Below are 17,928 nucleotides of genomic sequence, written 5' to 3'. Positions count from 1 at the left end.
TAAATACCCCTTTCAGTACAATATTTTCACATATTGACTATTGATTTTTAATGTCTATGTTATTTCTAAAAACAATGCAAACAGCATCCTGCCACTGCTCACCACTGACTGCTCCCACATTTTTCTAAGCTAAAACCAAATATTACATTCACCAAGCCAATCAGGAACCAACATACTTAGATCCCAGTTCACACTTCCCATTAAAACCACTGGTGCACATTGAGGTAAAACTTGTGGTGTAGATGCTTTACTGCCGAAATGTTGAAATGCCTTGGCGACTTGGAGGTTGAAGAGATCATGAGGCTTTGAAATACAATCTGCTCAACAGGAAAATGGCCAACAGATTTTGTGGTGTCAGAGTTTGTCATGATCCCAAAGGAAAGTAAGAGCGTGAAATGCTCAGACTTTAGAACTGTAAATCTTATAAGTCATGCCTCCAAGATCTTGTTATTAATACTTCTAAGCAGAATTAATAGGACAGTTCCTAATGAAATTAATGAGTGCCACAGCGGATTTATACCGGATAAGGGTACCGTGAAGGGATTTTCAATTTGCAAATGATTGTGGAACGAGGCCTAGGAAAAAAAAGACATTTACATTTGCTTCCTGGATTATGAAAAAGCTTTTGACCGAGTCAATCATGAACAGCTGTTCAATTGCCTGAACTCATTGGGGCTGGATGGGAAAGATGCTCGACTGATTGCGAATCTCTACTGGCATCAGAAGGCAGTAATAAGAACTAGTGGTGGGAATTCACCAGAAGTTGAAATCCAAAAAGGGATTCGCCAGAGCTGCATGATCTCCCCTTTATTATTTAACATTTACTCAGAGGTAATCTTCAGGGTGTTGAACGATGAAGCTGGTGTCCAAATTGATGGAGTGACGGTGAACAACTTGAGGTATGCAGATGATTCAGTGTTGTTAGCCGAGACTGAGAATGAGTTACTCAGAATAGTAGATAAGATAAATGCTGAAGGAGAACGACTTGGAATGAAAATAAATGCTGCAAAGACGAAGATGATGGTAGTATCACGGAAGAAGTCCCCAAAATCAGTATCAAAATTAACGGTGTAGGCATAGAGCAAGTCAAGAGGTTTATGTACTTGGGACAGATGGTCACAGAGGATGGGAAATGTGATACAGAAATTAGGCGAAGAATTGAGATTGCAAGATCAAAGTTCTGGAGCCTGAGTGATGTGCTATGTGGCAAGAGGTTGGACTTTGGGCTGCGTTGTAGAATTTGGAAATGCTACGTCTGGAGCAGTCTGTTGTATGGAGTCAAATTGTGGACCTTGTGCGAGGAAGCGCAACAACAACAATGTGGTGTTTAAGGAGAATGCAGAATATTAGATGGGTGATGAAGGTCAGTAATATGGAAGTGTTGCAGAGAGCGAGGAGAGAAAAGGAGTTGCTGAAGAATGTGCAGAAAAGGAAGCTGGAATATGCCGGGCACTTGTTAGGAGATGGTGGACTGCAGAAATTGTTATTGGAAGGGATGATAGAAGGAAAGAGGAAGGCAGTGAACCACTTGGTACAATAATGTGAGGCAATGGACTGGGTTGAGTTATGCTGAGGCCAGAAAAAGAGCACAAGATCGAAGATGATGGAGGTGCATAGCCGCCAACCCAGGATTCAGGACGGCACCCACTGACTGACTGACACATTGAGGAAAAGAAAAAAATATTCCTTTATAAAAATAGTCATTTAAGTACTTCAATTATATGTGAAGAGCTTGAAGAAATCCTAAATGCAGCAGCAAATCCAATTATATTTAAATAAGTTCATATTTAATGATTGAAGGCACATAGCTTAAAAAATTGTGTTCTGATCTTTCATGAATACTGTATATATAAAAGTCTTCTGAAAGTTAAGGCTGATTCTTGTTGCACCTTCATCTTAGGTCATGCTTTCCAGATCTTAAACTCTCCATTTTCTTTGTTCTGTAATTTATCTCTTTCCTATCATTAAGCATTTTATTTTTGCCAAGTGAACCAAGTATCATGTAAGCAAAGCTGATGAGAAGTGATAATTATATCAATAGATTAAGATTGGAGAAAAGAAAGCAGCAACTTAAAACAATTTATTAAATGGAAGAGGTCTAACTTCGATGGGATGAGAGAAAACTTATCAGTGTACAAAGATAAGCCATCAACTGGTATTTTAAAAAATGAAATACTTTTAAGAGCAAATGACTTAAGTAGAGAGCTACATTCCCCTTAAGGGGGAAATAATGAGGGTGTCAAAATTAGAGCTGTCTCATTGATGAAGGAAAATAAAATGTGATGAAATAAAAAATACCTGTATTATTTACCTTACCTGCATCAGGTAAGAATCAAGCTTAAAGTAGCAAGGATAGGTGTTTGATAGGAAAATAAGGCAAGCAAAAAGAAAATATGAGAATAGAACAACAGCTAGTAATAAAAGGAACTGAAAACCTTCTATACACATGCAAATAGAAGGAGGATATTAGGAGCAGGAAGCAGCTCAGGTGCCAGAAGTCAAGACTAGAATACTTAAAAGTACATGGTACCAAGTTTTAAACAAAAGAATGGAGCCAATATTAGTAGAAGAGTTAGTGGAGGTAAGAATGTGCAGAAATTTGATTGGGTGAAGGAATTACTTAAAAAGCCAGCTTTTGTTAAAATAAACAAATCACTATCTGGATAGTTTCTACGCTAAGTCAATGGAAATAGTAGAGCGGCTGACTGCAGAAGGACTACCACGATCTTCCAATATTCCCTAGATAAACAGGAGACACCTGAGGACTAGAGAAAGAAAAATACAATCCACTAGTTCTCTGTAGAATGCAAAAACATACAATTACAGCCCTACAGTTTAACAACAATGATGGTGAAGTTTGTTTAAAAGGCACTGGAAAAATAAATGGAACAAGCAAGGATCAATTAAAGGCAAATCATGTTTAAGTAAAAAATTATTGCTTGCATGGGTTTGAAAAAGCTGGTTCAATGATAGAAAACAAAGAGTCTCTCTCTGTGAATGGTTATTCAGACTGAGAATGGCAGGGTGTTGGATTTCCCACAATTAGTGCTGATGTTTAAGGGTGTGTGGTGTAAAACATTAAGAATTGCACATGATTGTTGCTTGCTGCCGCTTACACGCGGAAGGGAGGGGAGTTGGGGGGGGACTCTGGGGTTCTAACATTTAACTGTCATTCATTCTTTGGGGCACTCTGTTTTCGTAGATGGTTGCAAAGAAAAAGCATTTCAGGATGTATATTGTATACATTTCTCTGACACTAAATGTACTTTTGAACATTTGATACCATCTCTGGAAGTGTAGTAAACAGTCAGATAATACTACTGAGAGTCTTTATGTAGGGCTAGACAAGAATCGCATGACACAATTCAGACAATAAAAATAAAGTAGTGCATTTTGACAGAAAGACCGAGAAGAGACATGGGAAAAATGACATTTCTGAAAGTTGCACAGGATCAGAGGGTTCTGGTTGTAATCCAAAACAGAAACTACAATAATCAAGGACCAGTGAAGAGAGAAACTGTTGACATTTCAGATCAATGCCCTCCATCACAAACAAAAAAGTGAAAAGAGTTAAGCCTCAAAGAGACAAAGACAGGAAGAGAACAGAGTCAATTTCTGTGATGGGTGCAGGGACAAAAGTTGTGAAGGTAACAATTACACTGAAAAAAATAAGAGACAATTAGATTAAAAAACCAAACTGATACAGAAGGATACCACCATCTTTGCGAGGAAAGAAGAATTTGTCAAAACATTTCAAACTGAAGTATCAAATCCTGAAAGCTGTAACATGCCTAGACAGAAAATCAGGTACTGTTTGTCAGGACAGTAGAGGCCAAAGACATAAGTCATGACGAAAGTAAGACTGGGCAAAACATTTGTTCAAAGTCCGAAGTAAATTTATCAAAGTACAAACCTGAGATTCATTTTCTAGCATACGAACTCAATAAATCCATATTAGAATAATAACCATAATAGAATCAATGAAAGATCACTTCAACCGGACAATCAATGTACAAAAGACAACTATGCAAATACAAAAAAGAAACAATAATGATAAATTAACAAACAACATGTCAAGAAAATGAGATGAAGAGTTCTTGAAAGTGAGTCTACAGGTTATGGGAACCTTTCAGTGATGGGGAAAGTGCAGTTGAATGAAGTTATCCCCTTTGGTTCAAAAACCTGACGGCAGAGGGGTAATAACAGTTCCTGAACCTGGTGATACGAGTCCTGACAACACACACAAAATGCTGGTGGAACTCAGCAGGCCAGGCAGCGTCTATGGAAAAAAGTATAGTCAACATTTTGGGCCGAGACCCTTTTTTCCATAGATGCTGCCTGGTCTGCTGAGTTCCTCCAGCATTTTGTGTGTGTTGTTTGGATTTCCAGCATCTGCAGATTTTCTCTTGTTTGCGATGCAAGCCTTGAGGCTCCTTTACTTTCTTCCTGATGGCAGCAGCAAGAAGGGAGCATGTCCTGGGTGGTGGGGGCTGCTTGATGATGGTACTGCTTTTCTGAGACAACATTCTGTGTAGATGTGCTCGGGTGGGGGGAGAGGGCTTCACCCGTGATGGACTGGACTGTATCTACTACTCTTCCATTGAAGGGTATTGGTGCTTCCATACCAGGCTGTGATGCAGCGAATCAATATACCCTCCACTGCACATCTACAGGAGTTTGTCAAAGTTTTAGATGTCATGTGAGTCTTTGCAAGCTCCTAAGGAGAGGAGCTGCTGTGTTTTCTTTGTAATTGCACTTATATGCTGTGTGATGGACAGATCCTCTGAAATGATAACACCAATGAACTTAAAGTTACTGACCAACTCCACTCCTGATCCTCAGACAAGGACTCCGGTTTGCTCCTCAAGTCAATAATCAGCTCCTTAGTCTTGCTGACACCGAGTTGAAATATCCATAGGATGTTGGAGTGGATAATGGATGCTTCCTATACTGTAATGATAGACTGATTCCTACGATTCTGCTACCTTATTATCAATGCACATGTCCTATATTTCAGTGTTTTATAGGAACCAAGATAAAATGACAACCAGGACACACTGGTATAGACAGGCCAGTAAGTTCTAATGTGCAAAAGAACTTTCTACAGCGTCTTTACGAACAAATTTCAAAGTACTCCAAATCCAATTTAGCTGCTCCTGTACATCATTCCTACTCCATCATCCTGTAGAGTTCCCAAACTTCAACTTCTCGTCAGGTCAACTGACACTGGCAATCAAACCACACCTTATAGTGTCTCAGACCTTTCTGATACCAACTTCTATATTCTCTTGCCTATACAGCACTCCCTGAATCGTGGAAGATCTGCACTGTGTTTACCGGCATTTTCAACAAACCTAGTTCCAAATACCTTACCCAAGACTTCACCGACCTCATCGTGCTCTGCCCCATTACTAAATTCTAACCCTCAGCTATCACCCTAGTCTACTGAACTACCTGTTTCCTCTAAAAGACCCAGACACTTCTCATTCCTCTTTCAATATATGCATGCTCCAACACTCCACAGACACTCTATTGACTAAAGTAAATTTTACCTTCATGAAAAGCCACTTCTCGAATTTGCCTGCATGGGGTTGGAGATGTGCCATCAATTCTATGTAAGGCTACCAGGGAAACCTATTACTCAGAAATATGATTTTTTTTTCCAAAGAAAGCCACTAAATTAAATCCATTATTTACCCCTCAATCATGACCCCACTAAGGAGCACCAGGCCATTGCCTCCCACACCATCACCGACTTTATCCGCTCAGGGGATCTCCCATCCACTGCTACCAATCTTATAGTTCCCACACCTCGCACTTCCCATTTCTACCTCCTACCCAAGATCCACAAACCTGCCTGTCCTGGCCGACCTATTGTCTCAGCTTGCTCCTGCCCCACCGAACTTGTTTCTGCATACCTCGACACGGTTTTATCCCCCCCTTGTTCAATCCATTCCTACCTATGTTCGTGACACTTCTCACGCTCTTAAACTTTTCGATGATTTTAAGTTCCCTGGCCCCCACCACTTTATTTTCACCATGGATGTCCAGTCCCTATATACCTCCATCCCCCATCAGGAAGGTCTCAAAGCTCTACGCTTCTTTTTGGATTCCAGACTTAATCAGTTCCCCTCTACCACCACTCTGCTCTGTCCAGCGGAATTAGTCCTTACTCTTAATAATTTCTCCTTTGGCTCCTCCCACTTCCTCCAAACTAAAGGTGTAGCTATGGGCACCCGTATGGGTCCTAGTATGCCTGCCTTTTTGTTGGCTTTGTTGAACAATCTATGTTCCATGCCTATTCTGGTATTTGTCCCCCACTTTTCCTTCGCTACATCGACGACTGCATTGGCGCTGCTTCCTGCACGCATGCAGAGCTCGTTGACTTTATTAACTTTGCCTCCAACTTTCACCCTGCCCTCAAGTTTACCCGGTCCATTGCCGACACCTCCCTCCCCTTTCTAGATCTTTCTGTCTCTGTCTCTGGAGACAGCTTATCCACTGATGTCTACTATAAGCCTATTGGCTCTCACAGCTATCTGGACTATTCCTCTTCTCACCCTGTCTCTTGCAAAAACACCATCCCCTTCTCACAATTCCTCCGTCTCCGCCGCATCTGCTCTCAGGATGAGGCTTTTCATTCTAGGACGAGGGAGATGTCCTCCTTTTTTAAAGAAAGGGGCTTCCCTTCCTCCACTATCAACTCTGCTCTTAAACGCATCTCCCCCATTTCACGTACATCTGCTCTCACTCCATCCTCCCGCCACCCCACTAGGAATAGGGTTCCCCTGGTCCTCACCTACCACCCCACCAGCCTCCGGGTCCAACATATTATTCTCCGTAACTTCCGCCACCTCCAACGGGATCACACCACTAAGCAAATCTTTCCCTCCCCCCTCTCTCTGCTTTCTGCAGGGATCGCTCCATACGCGACTCCCTTGTCCATTCATCCCCCCCATCCCTCCCCACTGATCTCCCTCCTGGCACTTATCCGTGTAAGCAGAACAAGTGCTACACATGCCCTTACACTTCCTCCCTTACTACCATTCAGGGCCCCAAACAGTCCTTCCAGGTGAGGCAACACTTCACCTGTGAGACGGCTGGGGTGATATACTGCGTCCGGTACTCCCGATGTGGCCTTTTATATATTGGCGAGACCCGACGCAGACTGGGAGACCGCTTTGCTGAACACCTACACTCTGTCCGCCAGAGAAAGCAGGATCTCCCAGTGGCCACACATTTTAATTCCACATCCCATTCCCATTCTGACATGTCTATCCACGGCCTCCTCTACTGTAAAGATGAAGCCACACTCAGGTTGGAGGAACAACACCTTATATTCTGTCTGGGTAGCCTCCAACCTGATGGCATGAACATCGACTTCTCTAACTTCCGCTAATGCCCCACCTCCCCCTCGTAGCCCATCTGTTACTTATTTTTATACACACATTCTTTCTCTCACTCTCCTTTTTCTCCCTCTGTCCCTCTGAATATACCCCTTGCCCATCCTCTGGGTTCCCCCCCCCCTGTCTTTCTTCCCGGACCTCCAGTCCCATGATCCTCTCGTATCCCTTTTGCCAATCACCTGTCCAGCTCTTGGCTCCATCCCTCCCCCTCCTGTCTTCTCCTATCATTTTGGATCTCCCCCTCCCCCTCCAACTTTCAAATCTCTTACTCACTCTTCCTTCAGTTCGTCCTGACGAAGGGTCTCGGCCTGAAACGTCGACTGCACCTCTTCCAAGAGATGCTGCCTGGCCTGCTGCGTTCACCAGCAACTTTGATGTGTGTTGCTTAAATTAAATCCATTTCCTCCTTGCAATGAAATGCTACAGATAATTTTTTTTAAATCACCTATAAGACTGGAAAAGGTTCCTTTGAGATGGATTCAAAGCCCAGGATAATTTGTATAATTGTACAGTTTGAAATTAAATTTTCAATGCAAATTTGAAATATAACAATGAGCAGTGGTTTGCAAAATATTCAATGCTGATTCTATAAATATCCTCCATAAAACATTGTTTTATTTTCCACTAGTTTATGTGAAAGTTTTTAAAATCAGAAGACAGAGAGGAATTAATCATTCTCTCAGTGCACTCTTTCTAACTTTTTCAATTCAGATTAAGCTCCCCGATGTCCCTTCCTGAAAGTACTGTGGGAGTACTATCTCTACTAAAAGGACTGCAGAGTTTCAAGGTGGCAGCTAACTGCCATTTGCTCAAATGCATTTAAAGATAGATAATAAATTATGGATTTGCTGATGAATTCATTAAAACTAACTATTTTTTAAAGACAGTTCACGTTAAAGAAGTGATGCCTTCCCCCAAGAATACTATATCAAGGAAAATCTGTTTTAATGAATAGGAGTTTCACATCAATTGGTATAACCTTCTCCTCTCTATTCCCCTCTATAGTTCTGGCCCACTAATAAATACTGGGTAAATAGCTTCCAAAAATATAGATTAACAAATTCTTCTAATCGCATTTCTTTGTGAACACTAATGCCATTGGACAGAAAAGCCTACAAAAAGTAGTGGATACAACCCAGTCCATCACTGGTGAAGTCCTCCCCACCACTGAGCACAACAACAGGGAATGCTGTTGCAGGAACACAGCTTCTGTCAAGGACCCCAGGCCATGCTTTCTTCTCGCTGTTGCCATCAGGAAGGAGGTACAGGTCCCACACCACCAGGTTCAGGAACAGTTATTTCCCCTCAACCACCCGGCTCTTGAACCAGAGGGAATAGTTCCACTCACACCATCACTGACTGAATTCTACAACCTATGGACGTACTTTCAAGGACTCTACAACACGCATTCTCAATATCTATTGATTATTTATGTATTATTATTATTTAGTTGTTTTTTAAAATATTTTTGTATTTACACAGTTTATTGTCTTTTGCACATTTTCTTTGTTGTGTGCAGTTTCCCATTGATTCTACCGTGCTTCTTTGTATTTACTGTAAATGCCTACAAGAAAATGAATCTCAAGGTAGTATAGGGTGACATATACTGTATGTACTTTGATAAATTTACCCTGAACTTCACAAATGAACTAAAACCACTAGAAAATTATCAGCCAATGGGATTTTTGATAAAAACTTCCCATTGCTATATTTTAATAGAACTGCCTTTCCTTTGAGTTGTATTTCCTCTGGGAATGTGAAAAGTTGAAACACAGATAAAATGTACACATCATGCTGATAGACTGTGGAAACACAAGGAATCCCCTTTGACCACAACTATTTTGAAAATATTCTCAAAAAAAGCATATACCACAAGAAAATCTACCAGTGAACAAAAACCTAATTATAATTACCTTCTATTAAATATTGTGGATTTCACAATAATACTTTCACCTTTAAAATATTCCATTGAAAATCTAAATTAAGACAAAAGAATGAATGTACAAGGGCCAACAGCCCATTATGTTTGATAATAAAATCATAAAAATGTATTATAAAGCAGAGGTAACAATTGGATCCATCAAAAGGATTGATTTATCCTTGCAAAACACACAAAATGCTGGGGGAACTTATCCTTGCTAAGTTTATACTTCACTCCTGGTGCAGTGACACATTTAATCTTGCTGAGCACCTGTTTTGTTCTTAATCTTTTCCTGGTCTTGAAATAAATTTTCTGACCTTTATTTTGACCACAAATTTTATCTGCTCCAACTTCTCCCCCTGCTCCAAGTTGAGGTCTGACTTCTCTCTTGCTGTGAATGCTACTTTGCACAGTGGTTGATTTTAAGCATCTTCCTACTTAACTTCAGATTTCAAATACCCACAGTATCTTGTTTTTGTTTTGAAATTTTCTTTTTCTACCTTGACAGCATTTTAACTGGTTACATCACTGCTCCAGACTCTCGATCCTGTGCATTGGAGAGGGGTGTGGACTCAGCCTGTCCACCATCAAGGACATCTTCAAAAGACAGTACCTCAGGAACATGGCATGCATCATTAAGGACCCTCACCATGCAGAGCATGCCCTCTTCTGATTATGACCATCAGGGAGGAGGTACAGGAACCTGAAGACACACACCTTTCAAGATGTCCTCAATGGTGGATAGGCTTGCACCTATGATGGCAGAGTCACAACCCTTTCGAGACTGTGCGAACAGCTTCTTTCCCTGAACCATCTGATTTCTGAATGGCCCGTATTACTACTCCTCTTTTGGACGACAGTAGATTCCAGTTAATTGGGATTCATTGAGCCTCGTACATTTTGGAGCAATTAAGCATCTGATCCAATAACCAAAGTTTCATGGAAATAGTTTTTAAAAAAACGTATAAAAAAGACAAACTACCATTTAACTAAGTAACAAATGATATATTTAAATGAAATACAGAACAAATTAAAACACTGCCAATGCTATTTCAGTACTGAAAAACTGTATTAGTTCCTGATAGTTATCGATACGGGAATTCATCCGGTGTACGTTGCCAAGTATGGGGGTGTCCAGGGAAGGATAGCACCTCCAGGAAAAGGGCTTAGCATGTCCATTCTGGGGCAGCTCACACACCATGGGTCCTGACCAAACACTCGGCTCTCACCTGTGGCTCCAAGTAGCTGTTTGACATACACCCAAGTACACCACTTTGACAAGTGGGCTGAACTAGGTGAGGGTAGCCAGTAGGCTTTATACCATGGTGAAACAGAGACATGCTTATCCCAGCATGTGAAAACAGCTCTAGCAGACTGGGCAGAGGAGACCAACCGTGAAATCCAACAGTCAAGAGGTTAGTTCTGCAGTTCTTCAAGCAGAACAAAGGGCATGATAAAGCACAGAAGTCATGGTTATCCTCTGCAAACAAGGAAGACCCCAGTTTGTGACGACTACTCTTATCACTGGACCAGGACTTCCAAGGTTGATAAAATAGTACCGTCCCAGTGCAATGGTTTTTCCACTTTAAAAGCTCTCTCACAGGTTTCACAGTCATTGTCAAATACAACAAACATATGTTGTCATGTTCTTTTTATTGACTTTAAATGAACAAAATTAGTGCAGACCCCTAGTACCAGTGACATACTGCCTTTATACAGTGCCTTTGCCAATTACATCCTTCAAATCTTCATTTTCATTGTAATATTCAAGATGGTTGTCGATGAATTCAAATTCACTGTAGTTCTTAACTTGCTGAAGTAGTTGAAATCGTTTCACTCCTGGCCATTTCTGGTCTCCATGCCTGAATGCTTGAATCCGCAGTGAGCAAAACTATTCTATGATGTCTTGGTGCTTAATTCTTTCCAATTATCAGTGACAAAAATCATTAGTTTTTGAACACAAACACCCGCAAATGACTATTTAAACTGTTCGTTCTAAACATGGCGTACGATTTATTGGCCGCACAAGTTCACTCGACTGGCTCTAGTTAGAAATTGTTTGGCAACAGTCTCCTGACCCAATTAAGTGGCAGTGTCCCAAATAAAGTTGCAAGAAAAAAAAATTGTGAATCCCTTTGCAATTACCTGGTTTTCCGCATTAATTACTCATAAAATATGGTCTGATCCTCATCACAATATTAGACAAACATAATCTGCCTAAACTAATAACACACAAACAACTGTACTTATCATGTCTTTATTGTACACGTTGCTTAACCAGCAATAACCTCCACTGAACGCTTCCTGTAGCTGCTGATCAGACTTGCACAACAGCAAGTAGGAATTTTAAACCATTCCTCCATATAAAGTGGTTTCAGTTCAACACTTCTAGGATACCTTGCATGAACAGCTCTCTTCAGATCATGCCTGAGTTTAACGTTAGTAGTAGGTAAGTTATTGGAGGGAGTACTAAGAGACAGAATCTACAAACATTTGGATAGACAGGGGCTTATTAGGGAGAGTCAACATGGCTTTGTGCGTGGTAGGTCGTGTTTGACCAATCTATTGGAGTTTTTCGAGGAGGTTACCAGGAAAGTGGATGAAGGGAAGGCAGTGGATATTGTCTACATGGACTTCAGTAAGGCCTTTGACAAGGTCCCACATGGGAGGTTAGTTAGGAAAATTCAGTCGCTAGGTATACATGGAGAGGTGGTAAATTGGATTAGACATTGACTCGATGGAAGAAGCCAGAGAGTGAATTGCTTCTCTGAGTGGAGGCCTGTGACTAGTGGTGTGCCACAGGGATCAGTGCTGGGTCCATTGTTATTTGTCATCTACATCAATGATCTGGATGATAATGTGGTAAATTGGATCAGCAAGTTTGCTGATGATACAAAGACTGGAGGTGTAGTAGACAGTGTTAAAGGTTTTCAGAGCCTGCAGAGGAACTTGGACCAGCTGGAAAAATGGGCTGAAAAATGGCAGATGGAGTTTAATACTGACAAGTGTGAGGTATTGCACGTTGGAAGGACAAACCAACATAGAACATACAGGGTTAATGGTAAGGCACTGAGGAGTGCAGTGGAACAGAGGGATCTGGGAATACAGATACAAAATTCCCTAAAAGTGTCGTCACAGGTAGATAGGGTCGTAAAGAGAGCTTTTGGTACATTGGCCTTTATTAATCGAAGTATTGAGTATAAGAGCTGGAATGTTATGATGAGGTTGTATAAGGCATTGGTGAGGCCGAATCTGGAGTACTGTGTTCAGTTTTGGTCACCAAATTACAGGAAGGATATAAATAAGGTTGAAAGAGTGCAGAGAAGGTTTACAAGGATGTTGCCAGGACTTGAGAAACTCAGTTACAGAGAAAGGTTGAATAGGTTAGGACTTTATTCCTTGGAGCGTAGAAGAATGAGGGGAGATTTGATAGAGGTATATAAAATTATGATGGGTATAGATAGAGTGAATGCAAGCAGGTTTTTCCACTGAGGCAAGGGGAGAAAAAAACCAGAGGATATGGATTAAGGGTGAGGGGGGAAAAGTTGAAAGGGAACATTGGGGGGGGGCTTCTTCACACAGAGAGTGGTGGGAGTATGGAGTGAGCTGCCAGACGAGGTGGTAAATGCGGGTTCTTTTTTAACATCTAAGAATAAATTGAACAGATACATGGATGGGAGGTGTATGGAGGGATATGGTCCGTGTGCAGGTCAGTGGGACTAGGCAGAAAATGGGTTCGGCACAGCCAAGAAGGGCCAAAAGGCCTGTTTCTGTGCTGTAGTTTCTATGGTTCTATCTCAATTGGGTTAAGGTCTGGACTCTGACTTGGCCATTACAAAACAAATTTTCTTCTTGTTGATTTATTCATGTGTTTTGGATCATTGTCCTATTGCATCATCCAACTTCTATTAAGCTTCAGGTGATGGACAGCTACCCTGACATTCTCCTGTAAAATGTCTTGATACAATTTTGAATTCATTGTTCACTCAATGATTGCGAACTGTCCAGGCCCTGAGACAGCAAAACAGCACCAAACCATGATGCTCCTTCCACCATGCTTGAGGTTTTAGTATTTGTGTGCAGTGCCCCTTTTCTACCAAACATAGCGGTGGATATTTCTGCCAAAGAGCTCAACTTCTGTCTCATCTGTCCACACATTGTCCCAGAAGCGTTGTGGAACAGCCAGGTGGTCTCTTATAAACTTGAGATGTGTAGCAATGTTTTACTTTGAAGAGCAGTAGTTTCCTCCGTGGTGTCCCTCCATGAACACCATTCTCGTTCAGTGCTTTTCTTATTGTGGACGCATGAACCAAGACTTTAGCAAGTTCTAGAGATTTCTGCAGGTCTTTTGCGATTACTCTTACGATCTTTTTCACCTCCTTCAGCATCGCATGCTGTGCTTTTAGTCTGATCTTTGCAGGACACCCACTCCTAGGGAGAGCAGTGACAGTACTGAATTGTCTCCATTTGCAGACAATTTCTTTTACTGTGGACTGATGAACACCCAGGTCTTTAGAAATGTTTTTGTAGCCTTTTCCAGCTTCATGTATCTCTACAATTCTCCTTCTAAGGTCATCTGAAAGTTGTTTTGATCGAGGCATGGGCATATAAACAGATCTTTCTTGAGAAGAGCAGGCTCTGTCAGTAATCTCACTTTGTATGTGTGTTTTTATAGGGGAGGGCACTTGTACAACCTACACCTCCAATGTCATCTCATTGATTGAAACACCTGATTCCAAACAGATGATGCAGAAGGCATTACGCCAGAGGTTTACATACTTCTTTGAACCCAGACTGTGATTGCTTAAATGGTGTATTCAGTATTAACGAGAAGTACAAACTGTTTGTGTGTTATTAGTTTAGGCAGATGTTTGTGTCTATTATTGTGACTTGGATGAAGATCAGGCCACGTTTTTATTAATAATTAATGCAGAAAACTAGGTAACTGCAAAGGGGTCTCTTGTTTCTTGTGACTGTAAACCCAGCTATTTTCTCAATTCATAACCCAGCTATTTTCTCAATTCATTTTTGTTCTTTAAAAGTTGGCCCAAATAAGCCACTGCCCTGATTAATCAATGGCCCAGTTAACCAGAATCCACTGTATTTATTTTTTTTATTTTATCTTATAGCAATTTATAGTCTTGCACTATACTTCTACCACAAAGCAAATTCCATGACATAGGTCAGTGATAATAAACCCGATTCTAATTGCAGCTGACGTTCTGCAGAAAGCAGTTTGACGGTTTTTTATTTAAGAAGTGCGAGAATATCCCACGAATAACTCAAAACAGTCCTGAAACAGTCAATGGAACTAAGTAAAATGTCTGGGTAAAGTGAGAAAACAATTGAGCTTCCTCTCTTTGTGTGATGTACAAAAAATAACTAAAGAAATGGCAGATGTGAAAAAATAGAACAGAAGTAATATGAAGAAAAATGAAATGAGGAAGTATATATTAAAAACAAACAGGTGCAATGAAGAGGTGCGAGTTACCTTCTGGCCTGAAGTTACCCAGCTGTAATGTAAACACAGGCAGGCTTAGAGCCAAGTGGTTAAGGCATTGGACTAGTGATCTGAAGGTCGCGAGTTCGAGCCTCAGCTGAGGCAGCATGTTGTGTCCTTGAGCAAGGCACTTAACCACACATTGCTCCTGCACGTTTATAGCCCAGCTGTGGTGGTTGGTGCAGTATGGACAAGACAAGACAAGAATCTTAGGCCCTTCTAAGCAAAACAAATTCCCAGGTCAGCAATTACCAATACCAAAGGACATCTGTTTAAGGTGAGTGGAGGAAAGTTTAGGGATGATGTCAAGAGGTGGGTTCATGGGTGCCTGTAAGAAACTGCTGGGCATGGTGGCCGAGGTTGTTGCAATAGTGACATATATCAGGTTCTTAGATAGCTCATGAATGAGATAAAAATGGAGGGGCATGGGTTGTGTAAGAGGGAAGGGTTAGACTGATCATGGAACACAAACAAAATATTGGAGGAACTCAGCAGACCAGGCAGCATCTATGAATAAGAGTAAACAGTCGATGTTTCGGGCTGAAACCCTTCATCAGAACTGGAGAAAAAAGGATGGCCTGTTGAGTTCCTCCAGCATCTTGTGAGAGTTGTTTGGATTTCCAGCATCTGCAAATTGTTTGAGATTGATCATGGAGTCACCTTATATAGGTCAGGATAACGGTGTGGGCTGAAGGGCCTACATCATGCTATACTATTCTATGTCTGCTGAAAGTTAATATCATCTTTGTAAGTCATTAAAGTACAGCAATATTTACACAAAGAAACATTTGCTTCTCTATAGTAAAATAACATCTACCCTAGCCCAAGAGAGAAAGCAGAGCCTGACTGATCACACCACCAGGCAATGCAGCACTCATTAATTCAATTCTGTCAGCCTAGATTAGGTATTTCTGCATCTCAAGCAGATCTTTCTCACTATCTTTTATGCCAAACTGTGTCATTCTTCCCATAGCAGCATCCTACACAGTGCCAAAGGTACCATCACACAGCGCTAAAGCAAACCACACTCTGTAAGCATCACATGCCACTTTTTCCCTCCTATGCCATTTGATCCATCTAAAGCTTACCACAAAGCATATAGTCAACAAATACCATTCTTCCTGTGCCAACCTTGAGCCAAACACAAAGCATGCCACTGTACCATCTTCCCATGCCAAAGTATGGCACTCTCCAAGCCATTCCATAATCACCAACCTTGCCATTCCAAATCTCTACTAGGGGCAACTATACCTGTCCGCATCTTAGTCATTCGGCAAACCCATGTGCCATGTGCCAACACTTATGTCACCCCTTGTGCCAAAGCACAGCATTCTCCCGCACCAAAACTTACTCTGTCACCTAGCTCTTCATAACCACCCCACCCTACCTGTGTGTCCAAGACTTGCACGCCATACTAACCCATGCCAAAACTAGCCACACCCCAGTCCGCCCTGCCACCAAAACAGATCATGTCACAGCCTCCCGCCGCCGCCGCTGCGGAATCCGCACCCACAAGGGGCTGCGGGGCAGGCCAGGCCGCCCCGACGCTCACCTGTTGCCGCTGTTGCGACTCCGACTCCCGATAGCTCCGCCACGCATGGTTCAGGGTGTCACTCGGCGTCCTGGGCATCGCGCTGCGCCGCCCACCCCGACTGCTGCTGCTGCTGCTCCTCCACCCTGCCGCCGCTGCCAAACTTTTGCTGGGGTAGCTCAGCAACCAGAGACCGGTAGGCCAGCAACGTCACTTCGCCGCCTTCGCCTCCACGTCAGTCAGCCGGCGCGTGGACAACCCCCGCCCGTTCCCCGCTCGACTCTCCGTGTTCCGTCTGCCTGATGCAATCACGCACGCGCGCGCGCACACGCCCTCCCTCCAGCACGCGACCCCGCGCCTGTCAATCAGGCTGGGCGGTCGCGCCAGCCCCCGCTGTGTTTCGAGCTGCGTGCTGGCAGTCGGCTTGCGATAAGAGACCCGTTCCATCACCCAAAAGGTGTTGCTACAGTTCCGTTTTCACTATCACTGGTTGCTTTACAAAAGAATGCATTGCTTAACCACTCAGATCCAATCAATACTACTTTCTTTTAACTTCCCTGCAGGTTTTTTTGTGGATTCTGCCTTGCAGGATTTTGTTCGCACGCAACGTTCCGCAGCAATGGTCAGACCTCAACCCTAATGGGCTTCAAAGATATTCGTTAAGCGGCTTCCTGCAGTTACTGCGTAACACTAATGTCGATAAAACATTAACGTTATTTTGAAACGTGTTCTGAAAGAAAACAAGACCCAAAGTACACTCATTGCGCTGCATGAGCGGATGTTATCAATATATCCAGGGGTATTTCATAATTCAGCAGCTATCGAAATGATGTGCATCGAAACCATGATGTTCAACTAACCACTGCTTTGTTGTAAAGTGGAAAGAAAATAATTCATGAAGTAACTAATAAGGAGACCAAAATTGACAATTCATAACCTGCAAGGGACTAGCAGCAATCTGTGATGTCACCAGTTTACAACAGACAATAATAACTCCGACAGCATGTCAAAGAAAGGAAGTGACAAGCCTTTTTGTTTAGAAATCGGACGAAGTGTCAGGAAGGAGAAAATCGTAATGTTTTACTGTACAGCGTACAGAAAAAGAACGCAGTTTGACAATCTCAGGGTGGCTATTCTGTCCCCGCACGCCATGTCCCAGGTCACTCTCTCCGTGCCGCACTTTACCATTTTCCACACTGTTCCGTGCCCGTGAGGCAAGCCATGCCATTTTCACTCCGCGTTTCCCGGAGCTCGTCATTAAGAGCATTGCTCTCTCTCTCTCTGCCAAGCTTGGCACTCCATGCTACGAGTGGAAACAAGAAGGGTTTGAAATCTTATCAGATTCCTCAAAATTCAGTCTGGACTGGCGGTCGTACGAGTTTGATCTCCCCCACCTTTTCCCCCTCATCTCCTGCCAGCTTGCACACCTTCCGCTCCCCCACCGCCACCTTCTTGTTCTGGCTTCCTCCCCCCTCCTTTCCAGCCCGAATCCCCTCCATTGAGGCTGCCTGACCTGCTGGGTTCCTCCAGCATGTTGTGTCCCTTGCTCTGGGTCTCCCTCATCTGCACA

At 42.4% G+C, this 17,928-nt stretch overlaps 1 protein-coding gene across 2 annotated transcripts in view; it reads right to left on the bottom strand.

Annotated features, from left to right (window-relative positions):
• Positions 1 to 16,684, bottom strand: part of lyst (lysosomal trafficking regulator) — a 297,915-nt gene extending 281,231 nt beyond the window's left edge. For both annotated transcript variants that reach the window (XM_063039530.1, XM_063039526.1), the window contains exon 1: positions 16,380 to 16,684. Coding sequence is in view for 1 of the 2 variants with exons in the window: in XM_063039526.1 (XP_062895596.1) it covers positions 16,380 to 16,457 (78 nt within the window). In the remaining variant the exon portion in view is untranslated. The remainder of the gene's footprint in view (positions 1 to 16,379) is intronic.
• Between the last annotated feature and the right edge of the window lie 1,244 nt (positions 16,685 to 17,928).

The sequence above is a fragment of the Mobula hypostoma genome, chromosome 2 (assembly GCF_963921235.1).
Source record: "Mobula hypostoma chromosome 2, sMobHyp1.1, whole genome shotgun sequence".
Taxonomy (NCBI): domain Eukaryota; kingdom Metazoa; phylum Chordata; class Chondrichthyes; order Myliobatiformes; family Myliobatidae; genus Mobula; species Mobula hypostoma.
The sequence above is the reverse complement of the archived record's forward strand: the minus strand, read 5'-3'. Positions and strand labels throughout refer to the sequence as shown.